Raw genomic sequence first — 23,366 nt, forward strand, 5'->3', positions numbered from 1 at the left:
ACTAATTATCCTTGTTTCTAGACTCCATTGTGTACATTAGTGCACCAGAGCAGATGTGTTTACAACAAGTCAGTGATAGTTAGCTGATCCTATAACAGCCGAGCTAACAAGCCGGCTTTAACTAGACACAAAGTCGATGTGACGGGACGATCAATTCAAAGTCAAATTATAAAACGTTTGGGGGATAGCAGCTAGCAGTGAAGAGACGGCGCTCTGTCTTTCATCTGTCCGACTTTGTGCCCCACTTTGGCTGACGGGTGTATTTCCACATCATAAAAAACCCCAAAAAAACACATTGACCAGTGAAGCTTTGACATTGTAAAACATGATAGGCGGCAGACAAACAGGGCCCAGGTGTTTGTGCTCTGTAAACACAAACTATTCCTCTCGCCTTCCTCCACACCAGATAGCACTGGACCCTGAGGGAGGGAGCACGCAGCAGCCACGACACCGAGAGGTGTGGGGAGAGGGTGTTGGAGACCTGTTGTCAGTTCCAATAGGCTTGCTCTGCCACACCGAGCTCTCCGACGTGCACTAAGATAGCAGAGAGGAGCGTTGCTTGGCTGGGGACAGATAGGGACTGACACTGAAAACTGAAAATGAGAGACAGTGTAGGTATATATATATATATATATATATATATATATATATGAACAAAGTTTGAGGTCTAAGCTCTAAGTTGCTTCTGCATCCCCATCTCTGCTGCCACTCTGCTCTGCTGGTTTCATTGGGCTTCAATTAACTGCAGCAAATGATAAGAGGTGCATTGATGCCGCTTAACAAGTTAATGCACATGCTGGGTGCTTAAAAGAGTGTTCCAGTGAGAGGAACAGATGATGCTGCTTTTCCACTTTGCCTCTGTGTAGATGGAAGTTGATTTTCAGCCTATTCTGCATCAGAGGACACTTTGGTGTCACAGATCATGTGTCCCAAAAGCTCAGTTGTGACAGTAGACGAGCACCAAAATGGCATTTGCTGCACACAAAGGGACTCAGTGATGATCTAGGCAGTCGGAACAGAATTACGACACGAGCCATTCGCTGTGTCTCGTGGAGATCATGAGCTGAAGCCAAACAATCCTCCACCACTCGCTATGAATTCAATTTCAGAGCCTGCGTCTATCTCAGGTTTCAGCAGGAGAGAATAATTAACCTCCCTCCCCCTTTTTTTGTGACATGTAGCAATTTCCTTAAGTAAATGAAGTGCTAATATTGAGAACAAATGCATTCAGACACCTTGCTGGTTTAGGCTTGTTGCCTGGTAACAGTGTTTTATGGAAGAATGTTAAACCCTGATTTAATCTTAAGGCTATATGTGCTTTTTGAATGTATAATCCCCTATCTGATAGCAGACACGCAAAACGGTTTCACTCTGCGTGTGATCACATGATAAATGATCTGTATGGAATTATTGGACACAGATAGTGGAAAATATTAATGGGAATTTTCAGAGTATTGGCTCTAAATATAGGCTGAATTTATACCTTGATCCAGATAAAATGGAAATTAAAATCAATCCCAGGCACTAAACACTAAAACACTGGGGTGGCTCAGGAGGGGAGGTGTTTAACATGGCACAAATATAAATGCTCATGCTGTGTTCAGTGGAATGAGGAAGTTTCACGATACTGTATTTTGATTTTTTTTTGTTTTTATATTACAACACTCCATCATCCTGCTTTTACTTCTGTTACAGTCTGGAGCATCTTTGTGGTTTCAACATTTTAAAAACTGCTGATCCTGCTGGGTGCTGCAATACCCTGCTTTCTGACTCTCCACATTGTCTCACTTACCCAGCAGACCTTACTAAAAATACCTTCACTGGAGCAGGAGTATCAGTCGCTCTTTCGCCAAATGGATTATTTCCTCGCCAAAACGTTATTGCACTGCAATAAATGCGACTTTGTCTGATCTCAAAGGATTAGAGGGTTGATGCAAATAGGGCGAGGCCGTCAGCCTTTCCAAGGCAGCAGCAGGTGCCGTGTGAGCAAACGACGAGTCACACATCAGGGAGGGGTGAGAGGGGGCTGCGGGGGTATGGGGGGTTGGAGGGGGTAGATGGTGAGAGAGGTGTTTCCCCAGAGGAGGCGTCTTATCGCAATATATCATAATTACTGTGATTACATGGGGTTTTCATCAGTTATGAAATGTTTAAAATGAATATAAGTGCCCAGAGTCAAGTACAACTACTGTTAACATACATGTAATTAGCAGGAGGAAATGCAGGATTGTTATTCCACTCAGGGAGAGAGAGAGAGAGAGAGAGAGAGAGAGAGAGAGAGAGGGGGGAAGGAGGAAGAGGAACCTTAAGTACTAATTGAATTATCCAGAACATTGACTGATGAGAACCTCATCCAAGGTTCCCATATATGTGACTTTAACACTGCTCTGATGCCAGCCGGCCAATCAGAGAAGGGTGTTATCCACAGCTATGGTATCATAACCATCTTGAAATAGAGACGCTCAGTACACACTGAGGACATTAGACCCTATTAGTAACGGATGCACATAAACACACACACATCTCACCCACTCTTGCTTAATTTATATAGCACGTCCATGATAACAAGCAGAGTGCACATTTAAGCGGTTTGCTAACTATACAGTATATTAACTGTATTCAACTTTCTTTGAGTATGCCAGACCACTTCAAGGTGCAAGACTGGGTAGGTGTCAAATTCATTTCAAATAGCCTCTGCTCTGTGGGCTGTAATAGTCAGTGATTATTGGAGTCCTTAACTGTTGCTTTGTGGGTGGGTAGAGTGCTAATGGAGGCAGTCTTGATGGAGAGGTAATTAACTGCAGTCAATACAAATACTAAGTAGTTGAAACTCCATACAGCAACTTTAATACACGGCTCTCACTGCAGATGATGGGAGGGGGAGTAATATGCATGTATATTATAATGTGTGTGAAAATTATGTGCTGAATATAATATAAGGAGAGGCAAACCAGGCAGATGCTTGAGGGCCAGCACGGTTAAAAAGGGCCCACAATGGCCCCTCATGTTGGGGTTTGTTGGGCCTTGGAAATGAGTAAAGAAGAGTCAATATGTTCGATTAACACAACGTCACGTAAACGCACTTTACCTGCCTTTCTTCACAAGGAGAGAACTAACATTAAAGTGTCTTCATTTGAAAGAATTGAAAGCTTAAATATGATGTACACATGTAAAATTCATATTCTTTCACAGCATCATCATCATCATCATGTTTTTTTTGCAGATTTTATTATGCTTGTATATTTCTGTAGTTATTAGTAAACCTCTGTAGGTCAGTGTCCAACATCGTCCTCTGTTCTGACACAGCACTCTCTGTACTCTCTGATATCTATGTGATTGTCACATCACATTCTGTATTAGTCATGGATGGATTATCTTTACAGACATTATTAAGAATCTAACGTCTTGTCGACTAAACCATCTCCTTTTAGCTCTGTCACAGCCCAGCACTGCTCCAGTGACACGGCGCTGACAGATGGATTACTGTTTTGGCTCCTTTAATACTGACTCTTTCCAATTTGTTATGTTTTTATTTGCAGATTTCTGACACAAGGATGTCTCCTTCCTCTTCATTTTGACGTTTCTGTACATTCATTTTTCCCCCCCATGAACAAGGAGCTTTATGTGGCCATTTGGGGGAGGTTCATTATGCTAATGATGAAATTCTATTTTTGGGTTTATGCAGTAAAGAGTTTGGTGAATCTGACTTGGACCAAATGCACAACAACAAACATTTTAGCACAACAAAACAAAAATGTTTTTTCAACCTCTTTTTGATTGTATTATTCATAAATTATCCCTCGGTATCAAATAATAATAATTTACTAGTTAAGTAATCACATGGGGGTGTGGAAATAGAGTCAATGAATAACAAAGGGCTTTAAATGTATTTTTAAACTGAGCTAAAATGAGCAGACAGTCAGAAGTTTTTGGTTGAACTAAAGAGTCGTTGGGCAAAATAATCTTCTGACCCACAGTTCGACCTTCGTCGTTTGCTCTTTGTCCTCTGTTTGTTCTTTGTTTGTGCATCTACATCTTAGCAATAAGGCAGATAAGTAAACTGTGAAAACAAGATCCTGAATTTTCCATTGAGACCAAAAAAAAAAAAAAGAGAGAGAGGAGCCAGCCTTCAAGTCTGAGCCTGAAATAACAACACTTCTCAGTCTCTCTTGGTCCCTTTGCTGCAGGATGCTTTCTAGTGCTACAACAAGAAGAATTGCCTTCTTAAACAAAACACTTCCCACAGAGGAATAAACACAGACAACCACAGTCCTTAAAACCTCGCCGCCGAGGAGAATTATATGTCTTGGATTTGTTACCAATCCACTACTCCAAGTTTCACATATGCACATTTTAGTTGGGTTGTCCCTATGCGTGTTGTCAAACTAAGCCATCAGGTGATTTGAGCGCTGCCCACTCCACTCAAAATGCAAAAGAATGAAAACTAAAGAACGAAAAGTGAGAGTTCATGACTGCGCACGGAGCTGTGAAGCCGGAGCGCTAAACAGACATTAAAGAGCATGGGAGGGCATAGCAAATGGCCATAACAAATCTGTCCTAGTTTGCTGGGAGGCATCAGTTTTCGAGAAGTGTGCTCAAAATTATTCTAATTCAAATCAGCCAAACATAACAACCTTCCAGCAGCAGCAGCAGCAGCAGTGGGAACCTCCGCTCTGGAGCCCACTCCTCCCCCGAGAAGAACAAAGAAATTAGATGAAAGAAGAGCAGTTCTCACATGTGGTGGTATGAAGGAGCTGGGCTTCACTGTAAAAAAAAAAAAAAGTTGAGGGAGGGAGGGTGCAGGTGGGTGTGTATGGAGTGGGATACAGTCAGCCCTACTGCATGCAGCTTAAAACACTGCCAAGTAAAAATACTATAGACCACATAAATACAATTTTCAGTTGTTACGCATCAACCCAACAAAGACATGAAGACATACAGTGGATTAGCCAGAGGCCAAGAGCTGCACTCTGTAGCTCCCTTTGAACTCCCTTTAACCTCCCTACAGTACAGCATACATGATGTTTACACAGAAATGGTTCCTATTGGAAAAAATCACACTACTGCACAGCTTCTCCACCTTCAGGCTGCAGGACATGAGGAAACCAACAATATCTGAAGATTAATATATTGATATTTTCTATGTTTAAACACAAGGATGAATGTGTCTGTATAAGATATATAAAACGCCCTCAACTCTATTGGAAACAGGATGTAAGATTATTAATTGTAGGTCATTCTCATGGGCTACTGGTCAAACCTACATCGACAAAGATGAACAAACAAGAAAATATATACAGTAAATATTCAGAAAATTATACAGATCATAGTGAGGTTTCCATTATACTCCTCTATTCTCTCATTTGCCTGAATTGCAATTGTCCTGAAAACACAGAAACCTATTAAAAACTTTGATTCACAATATTATTAGTTGGTATTTGCTTCTATTGGCACTTAAATGGAGGAAATGCCATCGCTTACATCCTCTCAAATATGCAAATTCAACTGCGGTTTTCAACCTGTCAAGTAAGAAGAAGTGATATAAGTGCAGTATTATCTCTAACAGCCAATACAGCAGATGGATTCTTTAGCCTCAAAGATTGATGGAATCTAAAGTGATGATCTTAAATAGTGTCATCAGCTAAATTTGGAGCTAATACTCAAACTCCCTCTGTGGGAAAGAGTCTGTTCAGGCCTGTGACCACCAGAGTGTTTGTGAATAAGAAAAAAAAAGCTAGACTGGATGTGCATATGACCACAGGGCGTGTTGTCAAAAAAGACGTATGGTAATATCGGTGCAGCGGCCGGCGCCACGGCCCGCAGCTCCTGCAGTGACTGTTCGTCAATCCTCGTATAGCAGCAGGTTCGCCCACCTGAGGAAATACTGCTGGAGTGGAGGGTGAGGTCCAGCAGTGTCCCGGCCGGCCAGAGGGTTGCTTTGTTGCTGTCTGATCCTGTGTAATTACTGAGGTGCTTCATTTAAAATTCTCCTTAACCAAGATCCAAGTGTCGATTTGCCGACTGGACTTTGAGGTTTTCTGGGCTGATAGAAAACTTGATGCTAAAAAAGCATGGTGACTTTTTCAGCTGTTTGCAAAAAAAAAACAAGCTTTGATTCCAGGCAACACGTCGGCTCGTGCGATTGTATGCAAAAACATCCTTATAATACACAATATAGGCAAATGTGGAGCGCTATGCATTGAGCTTACTGTAAAGCTCTCTTCTATAAAATATGCTGAATATTGCTCTGTTTCAACTGGCAAAGAGTTGGGCAGATTGTGTCTCCAAGGAGGAAGTGGAGAAACCTATTCATGCATTCACCGTTATTAGATTAGCTGTCGGGACGGCTGCTGTGTTTTATGAATATGCATCTACTCAATCATGTCTTTATCTGAATTCCCTCCCATTGAGATTGGCTACTTTCCCATGTGCTCTCAATGCATTATCCCAGCCGTTATTCATTTACCATTACTCCCATTATGCCGCATAAAAGGCAGAGAAACGCTGCCAAGGTGCATTCACATCGACGGTGGGCAAAGTCGTTCTACTTTCAATAGACCACCATAAACGCACCCTCATCACCGGCTCCTGTTCCGCTCTTCCTCCTCCTCATCTGTGTTGTGACTTCCAACCGTCCTGTGTTTACATTGAATACAAGTTAGTGGCTCCGAATGGCAGCACAAATGGTCCGTGTAAAGCGCCAAACCTCCTCTTGTCAAATAACCCACAATTACACGTCTCCAAACATTTAAATCCGACCTCACGTGACCCCCGAGGAGCCCTGCTCTCGGGGACAGCAGTAAACAGCGTTAACTCTTGATCTTTGTGTTCAGGATTTGATGTTCAGCTTTGCAAATAACAACTGTGAAGAACACTCACTAAAGGCAAGAGAGTACATCATTAAAATCAAAAGTTAGTTGTAGTGGAAAGATGCAGCTTCTCCACACCACTGCCTCCTTTGAAACTGTAGCCTACTGGGCAGTACAATCCCTCATGCTGGGCAGAGCCGTGTCTATTACTACAGATTGGCTCTGCAAATCTCTTGGCAGGCATCATAAAAAAAAGGCAGAAAGAGGAAGGGAGGGAGCGAAGGATAGTAATAAAACCTCCCCAATTTCTGTCTGTGACAACATGAGAGAGGGAGGGGACGGAGCCTGCCTTCCGGGGGACAATACAACTTATCTCAGTCTTGTCCCCCAAACCCCCCAGAGATTTCAAAGATAACCACAAAGGGTGAGTGTTGGAGGGAGGGGTGGGGGAGTGGGCGGCTGCTTTGTGCAGGTAGGAAACGCTTTATTGGAAGAGGAAGGTGGGTGGTGGTGGATGGGGGAAGTAATTTGACTGACTCAGAAACATGATAAGCTCTCAGGGTAGACGCCTCACTACCTGCTCATCAACCTACACATACCAGCCCTACCCACCCCCTGTGATTTTCCTGTGATTATGGCATTTCCCCCTTTGAATGTCATCCAATCATGAACTGAAATCTGCTCTGCTCAAAAAAAGAAAAAGCAGCAGATTGAACATGTTCAGATTCTCATTCATCAGTTCCAAATAAAGTGCAACAGCCATTTTAGCTGGGTGTGGGGGGAAAAAAAGAAGCAATGAAGAAGAAGGAGAAGAAGAAACACTTCCTTAAACCCAATAAGTGATTACAGAACATTGAGCACAGTGTCTGCAGCCAAGACTTCTTGATGAATTAATCAGTCTCCCAGATGTGTGGGGTAATTTGGCCCGGTCTTCATGCAGAACTGCAGTTAATCAGGGACATTTGTGGCTTTTTGAGTATTAAGTGCTCATTTTGCTTCCTTGCTTCAAAAGTTCATCTTTTCACTCGTCTGCCCACAGAGAGACGCTCCAGATGTGTGTCTCTGCCGAACGTGACATCAGTGTTGTTCACATCGCTGCGATGTCACTGTCACGAATCCTATTTTTCATTTGGTCTTTTCTAATAATGGAAGGATGACGCTGAGTAAACAGAGTTCTGCTGATACTTGGATGTTTTTCTTTCCTAAACTTTCCTTCTCTCTTTCTGGATGACTTGCTCTAAGCGTTGGGGTGGGGGTGGGGGGTGCGTGTGTGGGGGAGGTTTGGGTGACACTCCAGGGCTGATTCGACACCATCACAAATGTATTTACATCAGCTGTTTCCTCTGATTATATCACAGCGACACACACACACACACACACACACACACACACACACACACACACACACACACACACACACACACACACACACACACACACACACACACACACACACACACACACACACACACACACACACACACACACACACACACACACACACACACACACACACACACACACACACACACACACACACACACACACACACACACACACACTTCTCTTAACTACTCCTACACAACATTCAGATCACAGCTGAAATGAATCTGCTGAGGATGTCAGCTTAAATTGACCTTGTGATCAGATCAAGAATTTTAATTTGTCAAACTGTCAGAATAAATCAAATCAAATCAAATATATAGTTGTGACGTGATAAACTTTTAGCCCTGAAGGTTATCAGACTCAATGTATGTTTGACAGTTTACCTACAATAACTTTATAAATCATGTTAAGATATCATAGCAGTTTATGTGCTGATCCAGAAAACAAGATGATGATCCAGCTGCTCTCTGTGTATTCTATTTTTTTATGGTGCAACACAAGGCTCAATTCAAGAGACTTTTATTCTGGAGTCAATGTTTTCACATGAGCCCGATCTTTCCTTGACTCTCATCTCCATCACAATCACCTGCACTATCCATACACAAACAGGTCTTTCAGATAAAAATGTCAAAGACAAAGCTGGGCTAAACTACAGGCATAAATACAGGACGCTGTAAGACTGCAGCAGAGACCAGCAAATAAAATACATCTCCGATTCCTGGACATCACAGTATTTCACAACCTGAGCCGCAGCCGCAGCACAACACATCTTCACCGAAGCCGAGACTGTGAACATAAACCTGTCCACATCAAAGCAGAGGAGAACAAACACGATTTTGTGATCGTGAAGAGTTAAAACAGCAGATTGAATTCAAAATTAATTTACGGAGATAAAACGTCTGAGTTAAGTCTGCGCGGCGGAATGAAAAAACACACTTATACCTGTGGACTTGTTTGATTGGCTTGCAGGCCAAGGAAATGAGATGCCCTGAGCTTTTGTCAATTTGTCTCTCAGGCTCCATCTATAAACGAACACTGCTCAGGAGAATCAGGCGGTATTCAAATACGCACGGAGGAAAGTGGGAAAGAACAGAAAATCCTCAGGTCTGCTCGTGTTTGTCTGTCTGTCAGTGACAGACAAACAGTCCTGATTATCTGATTTTCACAGGCAGGAGACAAACGTGAGAACATCACGACAGAAAACAGAATATCAAAGCAAAGAGGGAAGATCTGTGGGCCGCACCAACCACTTACACAAACAGCATCTCTAAGATCACAGCTTTCACGAGACCAGTGCAAAAATACTGGGCAACATAATGACACACACTTCTGCAGAGGCAGAGCTTTCATCGCTAATCCTGGAGACTAACACACGATAAAATATGTTTAAAAACCAAACCAATGTGAGATAGCTGAGCAGGACAAGCTTGAATGAACACCACTCAGTAGTATTTTACATTATATTAATTGAAATGGATTAATGAAAGGCATTTAGAGAGCAGAAACGCCTGCACGCTGAGGGAACCGATGATTGGGGGAGAAAATTGGTTAATTTTCTTTTCAAACATACGGTTTTAAAAAATCGTGTGACCTGTGATTCAAAAGAACGAAAAAGGGAAAGAAAACAATACAGAGCACATCGCAAAGGTCCAGCACAATTAACGCTGTCGAAAAAGACTTCATTCGAGTTTGATTAAATGGTTAATGGAGGAGAAAAGCTCTTGATCAGTCTATTTTCTGCAGCGATTCTTTTTAATTCCAACATTTCTTATCACCCATTATTGTGTTACTCACATTTCTTTCTTCATTTCTTTATGGGGGAGCTCTGGCTGGCATTAAGAAACTTGTACTTCTACTGGTCTCAATGGAACAATGTTTGTCCTGACCACATGCTTGATGAATAAACCCACTGGCAGGTCCAGCAGGGTGGAGGAGGTTAATGAACAGGAGCTTAAGCATAAGCAACTGGTCATGATAACACTGCACCAAGTTGTGTATTCTGATGAGGATGTGATTCGTCTGTTGATTAAACTAAAACAAAAGCGAATAACATTAAGAGTCTGCAGTAGGTGGAGGGAGGATGAATGTGTGGATAATGAGTTTAGAGCTAAATACTTGACCCAGATTGAACCCGGTGGGTTTGGGTTGAGTTACAACGTAATTGGTTGTGCTGGGTCACTCTTTTGTTTGTCCCACAACCCACCGAACACTCTGTGGCACGCTGCGCATACAAAACAGCCCTGAATGGATACCCCTGTAAAATCACAATCCATCACGCATATATGCAAATGAGGAGAAGCTAAAGTGGCCTATTCAAGGTTAGAAAGGGCCTGGATTACTTTCACAGTAGCCAAGCAGTGGAATAAACCTGCATAAATATCTCGCTTTCACTCCAGCACAGAGAGCTGACACATGCAACTTTCTTTAGGCATTAAAAAACTAACTTGAGCTCAAAACAGCCCATTTCATTAAAGTCTTGGCACATGCTCTACATCCTCCTTCAGTGATTTGTGCCAAAGGCCTTTAAGAGAAGATTCACACACATTAAAGTTCACAAAGGTAAATACTTTCCCCCCCTGCTGTGACCTCAAACAACTTGTTGGGAAAGAGAGAGAAAGGTAGGAGGGAGGGAAGCAGCAGCGGTGGAGGTGCACGGCCTGATACGGGGACTCCATTTTATTTTGTCATTGTGAAAGTGGGAGCACTTTGAGGCAGGCCAGACTCTCCTAACCCTCTTTCGGCTTTTATCTGAGATGAGTGCTGATAAACAGCGCTCCTCTGTGTCACCCGATGTGTCCTGACAAGACGGCCCGTGGCAGAGGCATCGCTTCCCGAGTCATATGATCTGAACGCGTGGCCCGCTCCAACGAAGAGAGGTGCTGACATTTCCCATCAAAGCACGGGAGGAAAGAAGAGGAGCCGACACTGACAGCGACAATGAGACGTGGGACACGGAGCGGAGAGAGAGAGAGAGAGAGAGAGAGAGAGAGAGAGAGAGAGAGACACCGCAGAGCTGGCAGGAAGCAGAGGCTGAGGTCAGGAAGTTGCCGTGTTTCCCTACGAGGCGCGAGCAACCATCTAGCTGCCGGGGATGAAGCCCCTACTGCTGAATGTGGGTCGCTCTCCCTGGCTTCCACTGTGCTCTCTCTCCTCCAGCCTTTATTTGGAGCCAGGGCATTTGAATACTGCATGTCATACAGGGCTCTGGAGTGCTGCGCTTGTTTCCAAGAGCCCTGCACCGTGCACAGAGATGAGGAGGATGTGAATACAGTTCATGTGTGCGCGCACGGCGGAACGGGGCTGTGTTTACTTCAGCGAAAATGTCAATGAGTCACCAAAATCTAAATTGGCAGTTTATCACTGACTCAAATTTCCAATGCGTGCAGTGACATAGCTGCTGTTTCAAGTCCCATTCAGGTTAAGCTACTTACACGAGCCTTTGATATTCTGCAAACAAGTCCCCGTATGAATAAACCAGTGAACACAATACTTTTTTTGGCTGTCCACCAGCTGCAGCTCTTTGGCAGAGCGAGGTGAGCTCTAGTGAAAATAATGATCATTTCATTAGTGATAGTAACAGTGTGGGCTCGGTTTGGAGCATGTGCTGCTGACACACCAAAAATATACCTGTAAATGTAACATACAGGGGCAAAAGCCACATGGTGTAACGTGTGCCACATGCTATCATTTTTAATGACCTGTCAGGTTGTAAAACAGCAGGGACTCCAGGTGTAAGCCCATTAAAATGACCTATTGAGTCATTTCTGTCTTCACTGTCACAATCAACATGCACCGCATGTGTGTGTGAGCTCCTCACGCAGCCTCATGTTGGACTCTCTTCAGCCAGTTGAGGATTTACAGCCGACTAGAGCTATCAGAAATCTTTGGCTTACGCATGGAGGGGCATTGACCTTTCAGACAGTACAGGCTGCATCCTGAGTTTAATTAGTGCGTCTTGAGAACTGACTTTATTTGTGAATGTTACTGACAACAGAGCAAGATGCTTCTGTTTTTGAGATTTAATGACTGATTTCTCTTTATTACAGTCATTCTAAGAAGACAGCGTGGGAGTGTTTTTTCGTGTTTTAAACATCTTTTGATCAAGCAACTTTGTAGGCCAGAAAACTAAAACAATAACCTAGAAGTGGCTTAATAGATTTAGACAATGTTTTCCTTACCCTAGCTTCACATCAGAAACAATCTCCATCCACACTCTCACACCTGAAAACACACAGTCCTCAACAATCACACATGTGCAAGACAGTGTAAACGAGAAGTTGCTCTGCAAATGACTACCTGGAAAATATACTATGAGCAACAGCAGAGAGTTGCAGTGTCGAATGCTGAATTAACCTCCTGAAGTACTGGGAGTAAAAACAACAAGGTCAGTATCCATGTTGCTTTTTTCACCCCATGAGAGAGTAACCATTAGTATCTGGTTTCCAAAAAATTGGGAATTGAAAACATAGCAGTGCGGAGCCCAACCTTCCTATGAGTGATCAACAATTAAAAGATGGGAGTTTTGAAAAATACAGGTGAACCAATATATAAAGCTGGTTTTGTAATGACAGCATCATCATCTGAACTTCTCTACATATATTACCTAAGTCTAGTCAAAGTGTTGTGCTGAGAGATGCCTGATATTTTACAAGCTATTTTGCCATTAGCTAAGAACTCAGTGTCATTTTGTCTCAGCACTGCTCTTCTAATGAACCACTACTCATTCATTAATTGCCAAGTGTTCAACAGTGTAACAGTTTCTCTGTTAAAATTGTGATTTGTGATTTTTTTTTTTTCCATATCTCTATCTTATCTTTACTCTGCAAATCAGGTGCATGATAATTAGTGGACCTGAAGATAGATGGAGTCACTATTGTTGTTGTTTATTTGTCCGTGATGCTGAGTGGAAAATATTAAATATTTCTTTGAAGTACATAGACCTGAGTCCAGACCAAATATCCAATAGTAAAGCAATATGTGTCTGCATCAGGAGCAAAGCATGCAACATCAAATACAGATATACATGTTATTAATATATGGCCGTGGTAACCATGTTGGACACACCAGCATTTCCCATCCAGCTGCATGACATTCACTCTGGCAGGCTAACACACTGAGCTTGGATCTGATACTGCCACCGTGGCCGTGGCAGAACAAGGGCAGATTCCACAAGTGGCCAGGCTGCGACCTCTGTCTTCCTGGCACGCCATCATCGACAATAACAAGTCAAAGATCTTCAAAGCTGGATGACTGAGAGGAGGGGTGGGGGGCTGGGGGGCTGGAGGGAATGGTGGGAGCAGAGGGAGAGTTGCAGGAGAAAGAGGAAGCCTTCTGATTCATCTTTAAAGACGCTTCTTATTGCATCTTTAATCATCTTCCTCACGCGCATGGACGACTCGACAGTTGGCTTCAAGAACGATTGAATTCACACCCTATTGAGTCGAGTCACTCAGGAGGCTCAGGCCGGGCTTTCTTCTCTCTGCCCCTTCTCTATCTCTCTTTTATTTAAACTCCCCTGTTTTATCACTCCTCATTTCCATCCCTGCAAGGGTCTCACGGAGCCTGAGACTGCCTAAGAATCGCAGTGTTGTACGGAGGCTAACACGGGCAGCTAAATGTTTCAAGAGGCAGGGGATGTGACAAAGCCTTCCCCTTGTACTACAAAGCCTTGCTGGAACTTTGTCACACCATGGAATGACTGGCGGATTCCCACAGCTCCTCTTTACTCCTGTTCAATGAGACTATTTTGTAATCTAGATTTAAGATGAAGGTGTACATCAGTAAAAGTGAAGAACGCCGTCTGGAAGGGGGCTCTGTGTTATGTGGGACATAATATTACGACTGACACTGGATCATACATTTTACAGAAGGGGGCTGTTAAATGCTGCTCTGACAGTGTGAAGACAAATGCTTGGGATTCCTGGGGGTTGGGACTTACGATAAGGAACGGTTAGCACTCGTCTGGCTACCAGAAGCAGCACTGTGAAAATGTCTTTACTTAATACACACAAATAGAAACGCCAATGCTGAGCACACAACTTTTAGTCTGGTAAAATCACAGGGTTATATCAGAAATGGGCTGCTGTGGTCTCAACATCACTGTGCAATCCATATTGTGTGTGTATATATATATATATATATATATATATATATATATATATATATATAGCACACAACAATCCATGAGCAATCCATGAGCAGAATAAACAGTCAACTGTGTATTTCCTTTTTGGAGCTGCAGTGAGTTTCATAAAAAACGATTCAGACAGCCAGGATTTCATATGTGATAAACCTAAAGAACCAATCCAGTTGGCCTGTGGAGACAGAGGTGGGGCTAAATAAACCTGAAACCTTTGTTATGGTTTGCGGAATTTAGCCTTAGCATTGCTGCTAATACTATGCCAGCTTGGGCCTGACTGAGCTTCAAACACAAGGCCGAGTCTCTCTGATGTTTCCTCCTCTAAGCATATTCACGCTCTCTGTCTCTTTTATCTGTCAGTCCCTTTGTATAGTCGGAATGGAGTACTCTAGCATAACAATTTCCTGTGGGAGATAAATAAAGTATTTCTGATTGTGATTGTTGCACATGCAGCAGCTGTGGGCGGGGCATAAGGCCCGATCCAGAATGAAGCTTCCAGTACAATTTTTATTTTTCTTTCACTTTTTTTTTTATGTACGAAAACAAAATATCAGTCATAGCGAAGTATTCCACATAGTTTAAAATCGGAACTTTAAAATGCAAAAATCCAAAGATTGCACTTGTTGCTCATTGATTGAACATTTACCTACATTTGCACATTGGAAGGAACTTTAATTTCCCACAGGATGTCGGTAAAATATTGGATGAAGTTTCATTAGGTGGAACTCTAATCTTTACCCGGGTTGGTGGATAATACTAAAGCTGCTTTGCTGTTCAATGTATTTAAAGTAACATGCTGCAAGCAGCTGCAGTATGTGACATGAATCCCAATCAGAGCCATTGTTGACAGAATTTATATTCACAAATACATCAACAATCTGATGTGAGGCTGTTGTTAAGGGTTGTTACTTTATGAATAATAAATATTTCAGATTTTATTTAAAAGGCTGAATGAAGATGTTTATTAGTATCAGCATGTGGAAAATATTACTGCTATGAAAATCACCTGAGGATCTCACTGTTCTCAAATATATTGAATAGTCAGGTTAAAAGGCGTCTGACGGAGCCACCATGTTTGATCTGAGCGTGTCATAACTTGTCAGAGCGTTTACAGTGGGAATCTCGATTAATGCACCATTTCTTCAGGGAGAGATTGTGTTGCTTTTCAGTCGGAGCTTAATGAGTTATTGAGAATTAATTAATACTCCGCAGCTCTCTACATTAAAGTCTGTGGGAGATTTTGTTAAGATTATAACAATCATATTTACAGTGCATTTCATCATCACTCCTGAGGTAGCTGCTAATGGGTTCCTCTCAATCCTGCTCCTCCGCTGCCTTAACGCCCACGAGCACGAGAGGAAAACTTACTTTCCTCGAGCTTTGTCAAGTCCAAATAACCATTTATTCTCCAACTGTGAATATCGCATCGACAACCAAGGAGAGGGAAGAAGAGCAGAGACCGGAAACCTTCGAGTTCCCTCGGCTCTGTTTCCACAGACAGAGGGTCAAACTCACAAATTTAAAATTGGCAAATATCATTTACTGCAGCAGCCATTAGGGTCCCTCTGAGACCCCTCTTCTAATGTCAGAGAACACAAAACTCAACACTGACGCTCTGAATCCAGAGATGGCTGAGCTGTGGAGGGTTGTTAGGAATCCTGCCAAGAAACCAGAAAACACAACAGCCAGCAAACTGATAGCTACTAATGGTTGTCCCTTTGCAGCCCTCATGTGCTATCATATCCTGTGTCGAAACCTCCCTTTCAAAATCTGATTTTCTACTTATAATTTGCATTTGCCTAAAGTGCCAACTGAGGCCACACCAACTACCAGGGGCAAGATTTGCTCTAGGAGAGCCGAACTGATGAGCAGTTAAAGCAGTTATGATCAATATATTTGTATCTATCAGATGCATGAAACTCCAGCATCAACACAGAACCAACACTTGAAGACTCTGGCTGTTCTTATGTTCAGAATGGACCCTCATTAAGTTCTTCTCTCACTTCAATGGGCTTTTGTTCTATATACAGTGTATGCTAATAAAATGAAGACACTGAAAATGTACTGGTAACATCTGATATCACTGATGCAGAATTTAAATTCAATCGTACCTTACATTCCCCTTCTCCATAAGTGTCAAATCAATAGACTAAGTGCCCATTATATGAATGATATAATTAACAGCATTTTTATTTTTGCAAGACATCATTATAGAAATTACTGTTATGAAAAAAAAGATGTATGGCAGTCGATCTTTAAAAATGCATGTTAAATATTCAGTTAAATAATCTTCAAATGTTTGGATGTTTCTTTGATAATGAGCTCCAGATATCATTATAATTATATTATTATTGTTGTTATTTCGAGTTGGAGATATGCTGTATGTTGCCGTAGGCATAACTACATAACCGGTATGCAACATGTGCTGGGAAAATGTGCAGGAAATAATCAGTGATAGCAGTGTTGCCCACATTGTGGATTCAGTTTGTCCCCCACTGCAGTAAAAGTGCACGAGCATGAAGCACAAACATCACCTGGTCAGACACTTCACTACACAAACTGCTTTGAGCAGCAGTTCACTGGAGATTATTCAGACAATCCTGTCCCGAGAGAAAAAATAATAAGTCTGTCAGTGTTACGCCTCCACTTCAGACGCTGAGCCGCACACTGCTGCTCTACCCTTTAACCCTGTCCTGTCCTCTTTATCTTACCTGGCTTTAATTAGTAATGGCACATCACTCGGCTCAGTGAAGGAGAAATGAAGGCTAAGGATGAAATATGTGATTACATGCTCATTTGGCTCTTTAGACCTAAAATGCACATAAATGGCCTCCCATCTCATGTGCTTGAAAAGAACCAAGACACAGAATATTGCATGAATTGGGATTACATAACGTTTACCCACAATTACATGTGCACCATGATCTTACGCCATCTTGAAATGCTACAATTGATTTTGATGTTACGTAAAGACCTTTATTTAATTATGTTGCTTTGAATAACGGTGATTAAAAGGACTATAATGAAGACAACCGTGGTGTGATAATTGTTCCAGTAATGACGGCTATTTGAACATGTAAATCCTATATTCCTTATCTGACTGTCCGCTGGGGACTTGACTAGATGCGGTATTAAAACTGCATGGCTTTGTTTACTGCCTTGAGCATAAACCTTGGACAAATAGCAGATGATTATGTGTGAGCATAATTATAAAGAGAGATATAAGACTAGTGTCTGATAGTCGGGAAATGACAACTGCTGTTTGATTTCTATCAGGAAGCAGGAAAAATAATCTGTTCATCAATAATTCTTGTGGACATAATTACATGGAAACAGGGAAATTTGCAGAATGAGCATCTGCTGTGCATCGAAACAGCTTGATCATGTTTTCTACCAAAGGGTAGTCAATATAAACACATCAAATGTGAGATAGAGAAAAGGAATGAGTGTGTATTTAAAGGAGACTTACTTGAGGCTGAACTGCTCCACAGTGGAGTTGGGCATCAGGTAGAGGAAGATTTTGAGGGTCTCTCCGGGCTTCAGGGGCTTCTCAGGCAGCCTTAGGAACATGTTTTTGTCCAACTGCTTGTCCACCAGCAGCTGCTCCTGACTGGCCTGGTACAGGCTGATGCTCCCGATGCGCAGCAGGGGGTGCTGTGACAGAGGCTCTCCCCTGGAAACTCCACCACCCCTGTGACCTGAGCCCTCGCTGCACTCCCCTTCCAGATTGGGCTCATGGAGAGTGTAGTAGAGCTCGGCCTGGAGGGTCTCACTGGTCAACCCATCCAAGAGCCCATCCCCGGAGCCTTTCCTCCTGCCCAGTGGGGCCACGTTGGTGTTAAACCAGGACGGAGGCAGCTCCAGCTGGGCCAAGCACTGCGCCAGGTTGCCTTTCATGCGGCAGGAGGTTTTAATTTCACGGACATCCCGGAAGGCGTGCAGACGGACGCAGGGCAACTTGTCCTGAGCCTTGAAGTCATCCCAGTCGCGGCCGGCAATGTAGAAAAACACCTGGACTGTGGGGTTGTTGGAGAAGACCCGGGCCTGGACAATGAAGGCCCTCACCTTCCAGTTGACTGTCAGCTGACCGGGAATATCCAGTGGACTGGTTGGCTGGAGCAGCTCCTTGGACAGGGCCTGGTCTCGGGCAAAAGGCCCAAAGCTTATGTTGATGGCAGGGAGGTCTTTTGTCTGGAAAACCACAAAACTCTCAGACCGCTGCAGCGGGTGTCCAGCGCTGGGACCGCTGCCGCTCTTAGAGCCGCCGCCAACTGTTTGTCCTGTGATCTGAGCCTCTCGCAAAAAGAAAGCCAGTTGTGCATTGGACATCTTGAAGTTGGCGGGAAGGTAGATGTTGGGTGGTGAAGGACTGGCTGTCATTGCTGAGGAGGTGAGGAGGGCATCTGAGCTGGTTGGAAAGATTTTACCTGCAAGAGCTGTGAAGAGACAGAGAGAGAGAGAGAGGGGAAGAGAGGTTAAACCTTGAAATATCCTCCTTTATATTTCAGAGCTGCTTTTAACTGAGGAACAGGTTGTGAGGAAATTGAAAAAAAGATGCAAAGGAGGGGTCAGCAAAGTGAAACCACGGATGAGGTATGAGCAGGAAGTCACAGAGGTCTGCTCTACTCGGTCAGCCATAGAGAGAGGAGGTTGGAAAGGTCAACACACACTTCATCAGATGATAACCAGCCAATACATGTCAAGCATTCAGAGGAGAGACAATTCAGCGCAACATGTCCACATCAACAAGGTGCACAGTCAAGGAGTGGACCACATTCAATCACTAATTTGGACTGAAACACAAAAATCCTTTTAAAAATTTGCCAAGAGACTCCCGCAGGACCTGAAGTTAGCTCTAAGTTACAGGACAAAATAAGGAACTTTTATTAGTATATGAGTGGTTTATAGGTTGTTATCCAACACCGCACTTGTTGAGAAAAACAAATCAACATAGTTTAACACCTAAGCTGCTACAGGGAAATCAAAGTAGGGCAAAATCATCAGAGAACAAACAGAATAAATGTGACATACTTATCAGAATTACCCAGAGCTGAGCACAAAAACATAGTTTCCTGTCCCCATGGTCCAAATCATATTTTAAAAGTCCCATATTCCAAGTGGTTTTATCATTGAGATCTCATCCTTTAAAATGTTGAAAGAAAAAAAAAGCAAGAGGATCTTTTTGAATTCCCCAACAGGAAAAAAAAAACTCCTCAGTAGGTTGTCTTACTCAGCAGCCACTCCACAGAAGTTTGTCTCCTTCTTTTTTGGGTGAGATTTTCTCTTTAGAAAATCTCTGCCATGTGTTGCAGAAGAAGAATAAATGAGTAAAAAAAGAAAGCAAACGGGAATACGCTCCGGCTGTTCTTCACTTGGTCATAGTCTTGCTGCCGGCTACAATGGTTCCACCGAGCTTCTTGAACTTGTGCTGGTCTAATTCCCGTGGCTTAGGTCTTGGTTTAAGAGTGGTTCAGCCCCACGCAGCGGCTCGCTCAGCCCCAGACTGTGCATGGCTCCAGGACAGACGCTGATAGACAGGCACAGCCTCCTCCCACGGCTGGTGGGCTGTACGGGAACTACAGACAAAGCCTTTGACGCCGCCCCATCTTGCCACACCTAGTCTCTAGTCTATAATCACCATTTTAGCTCCCGGTCAGAGCTGAGACACACACCAACCCCTCAGAGGACTCGGCTTACACCACACACACTAACACACACACGGAGGTGAAAGAAATAACACTCTGCAGCTTGATTCATCCTCTCCCTCCGGACGTGTTCAGGCAGACTCTTGTGTGTGCGCATGCAAGTGTGAGTATGAGGGCTGGAGTGTGAGTTTGTGTGTGTGTGTGTGTGTGTGTGTGTGTGTGTGTGTGTGTGTGTGTGTGTGTGTGTGTGAGAGAGGTGGGGCGGGGGATGGATGTATTGCTTGAATGCCTCCAGGCAGAGAGAGAGAGAGACTAAGAGTAAGAGTAAGTGAGAGGGAGAAGGGGAGAGGGAGGGATTAGGTAAAGATTATTGATGAATTAGCCTAGCTCGCCTTCCCTTCTCCTCCTCCTTCTTTCCCTCCTCCTTCTTCTCTCCCTCCTCCTCCTCCTCCTCCCCCCACCCTTTCGTCTGCTTGAGCCCCATGAGAAATCCATGAGAATGAGGGGATACCAGCCGGAGGGGGAGGGGTATCTGGACTGCCTCCCTGCTTCACTCACATGTGCCTGGAATTCCCATAATAAAAGAGAAGGGGGATCCATGGATGTGTGTGTGTGTGTGTGTGTGTGTGTGGGCCCCATAAACTGAATGGCAAATACTAGGGGCAACAAAAGATGAAGCCACGGACGTGCAAACATCCCGCACTTACAAATGAGCAGTCGTAGCCATAGAGAAGGCTGGGGGAACTATAATGATGAGAGAGGCTACTTAGAGCCTGTCTAGTCTTTATCGACCAAGAGCTCTCTACCGCACAGGAATGTGTGCACGTGTGTGTGTGTTCGTGCGTGTGTGTGTGTAGAAAGAGGAGCTATACTCTCGCCTGGATCAGAATTAAAAGTGACAAAATATGTTCAGCAGTCCACAAACTTCCTGAAGGGCTCCTGTACCAAAACACCGCACGCTACACTCTCCTGGGTACAAACACTGAGCTGCCATTCAAATCTCCCTCCATTACTGTCAACTCTACCAGTCACATGACCACTTTACAACGCTGTGAGAGTCTGCAGCGGATCATGGCCTCAAGAAAGAATGGAATATGTGCCTCAGATAGAGGAACATACACCTGATACGCCCGGCGATGTTCATATCACGGCGGTGTGTTCCCCCCCCCCCCCACCCCCCTCAACAATTTAAAGCTCGACAAGATTTTATAGCCGTGTTTAAACAGTAAGTAGATATTGGATCAGCATCAACCCCCCACTCTGCTCCCTCTGTCTCTCTGTGTCTTCAGGCAGCGGTCGCCTACAGCTCTGAGAAACCTTGAATCCTCCAGACCTGCTGGGACTTTTGAAAGTGGATGTGGTAATGTTCTCCCCTGACTCCAAAACTACTGCTGAGGCGGCCTTGAGCAAGGCACTTAAAACAATGTGTCTCCATGTGTTGCACAAGCACCTGCTGCTGGCCAAACAGTCCAAGACAAAATAGTTGCCAGCTTGCTTCTGTTTTCTGTAATTTTGTCCCTTTTTTTTTGTTTTTGCTTTTCTTTCTTTGTTTAAAGCTACACCGTTGACTATGTTGTTCTTGTGCATCTGTTCACTTAAGCACAGAGGAGGCTGGAGGCCCAACACAGGGAAACTTTGAGATGAGAATATGGGTTATTTGCTGTGAGGTTGCGTGAGGTATACTTTTACATTTGTTGTGTGTGTTACCTGCAGTACATACAGATCTGCACCTGCTCAGTTTGGAGCAGTATAGCCAGAGGAAACTAGCACAGTCACTGAGCCACGCACTGCTGTGGACAGGGCCGTCCTCACCCAAGTCAACTCCTTCTGACTCAAACAGCTGCTGTGTAGTACAGTGCAAGTCATAGGTGCACTTTTGCACCGCAATAAGACTGTTAAACAGTTGGGGAAATGTAGCTTCAAAGGAAAAAATAACTGTTTGAAGGCAAATGGGGAAAATATCCCAAACATAGTACACACTTAAATTGACACTGCCTTTTTCTGTGGACGTTTTTTAAAGCGGCTAAAACATTTTACTGCAGGTAATACACTGACTACCACACAAAGACCTGCGTCAAATAACTCAAACACATAAAGGTAAAACTACGTCTTCCAACTGCTATTTAGCGCACACAAACCCCGAAATAACACAATATCCGACCCATCAGTGATGTGCATGAGTGGGAGCTGAGAGAAAGGGAAGTGTGACTCATGTTTTAAAATATGATTCACTGACACTAACAACTGGTAAAATACAAACAAAAACAAATTCAAAGGCAGAAGTAGAGTTTGTGTCATTAGGGCTTTTTTTTTTGCAGGATATTATGTCAATTTCTCCAAACACAGAAAACATTGATACTCTGGTCGTCATAGAGACATGTTTTTAATTATGTGGTGTTCCCGACACTAGCGGTGACGCTTTCAAGTGCTTAAATACGGTGAATATGAATGCTTTTATCTAATTCCAGGCACTTTACTTTCACAGCATCAAGCCGTGGACTACCATCCGTGAGGAAGGAAAGTGCAATCTTCCTTCCATCTGCTGCTGGGAGACATTGATTTCATCACCATCTACCATGATAAATGCAAACGTAATGAAAACAAAAACATATATACGTACATCACGCTCAGTATTCTATCGCATTTTGTCATAGAAATATGACCTGTCAGCTGCAGCACCTCTACACTGCAAATGGGATGTGAGTGTGAATTCTTTCATTGCATGTTGCATGAGAGGAGAGAATTTGCATAACTACAGTGTATTTCTCTCTTTCTGTAGCGTAACAGGTCGGCGGCTGATGGGAGACTGGGAGGAGAGAGCGCTGCTACAGAGTATTGACTGGAATTCACCAAAGGAACAATGGTGTGCTGCCTCTGACTGTGAACCCAGGGTGACACCGATACTTTCATGTTAGGCCTGAAGGTCACCTAAACTGCCTCTCAGGAGCCTCGTAATCCCCTTTAAATGCAATGAAACCGTACATTGACAATACATGCATTGAATGCCATCAGGAAAAACAAATCCTCACCTCCCCCCTTTTTCGCTCTCAACCCCGAGGCCTGGAGGTGTCATTGGAGAAGGTGATTAGAGGCTACGATGCATCAGGGTGCTCTTATCTCCTTTTCAGACTAACAACATCACTGGGTAGGTAGGTTTGAAGTGGAGCATGGACACAGATGGGTTTCCAGTGTGAAACCCTATCGCCTTCCTCTTCCACTTGATGTCCTATTAGACCTCAGGCCAAACTGAATTGAATTCTCTTCCTGTTGTGCTCCCATTATGTGAAACATCTGCTCTGTGTGTGTGTGTGTGCACACGTGTGTGTGTGTGTGTGTGTGGTGGTTGAATGAGTTGGTGTCTACTCCGAGGGCACTTTCTATTCATTA

At 43.5% G+C, this 23,366-nt stretch overlaps 1 protein-coding gene across 4 annotated transcripts in view; it reads right to left on the minus strand.

Moving 5' to 3' along the window:
- tmem132e (transmembrane protein 132E) overlaps positions 1-23,366 on the minus strand; it is a 390,488-nt gene that overhangs the window by 94,163 nt on the left and 272,959 nt on the right. For 3 of the 4 annotated variants that reach the window (XM_083986689.1, XM_083986691.1, XM_083986690.1), the window contains one exon: positions 17,804-18,770. In XM_083986689.1, coding sequence (XP_083842815.1) covers positions 17,804-18,770 — 967 coding nt within the window. Of the gene's footprint in view, positions 1-17,803; positions 18,771-19,365; positions 19,821-23,366 lie in introns of those variants that run through there. The other variant, XM_083986688.1, reaches the window with a different exon arrangement.

This window comes from Trachurus trachurus, assembly GCF_905171665.1.
Source record: "Trachurus trachurus genome assembly, chromosome: 14".
NCBI classification, from domain to species: domain Eukaryota; kingdom Metazoa; phylum Chordata; class Actinopteri; order Carangiformes; family Carangidae; genus Trachurus; species Trachurus trachurus.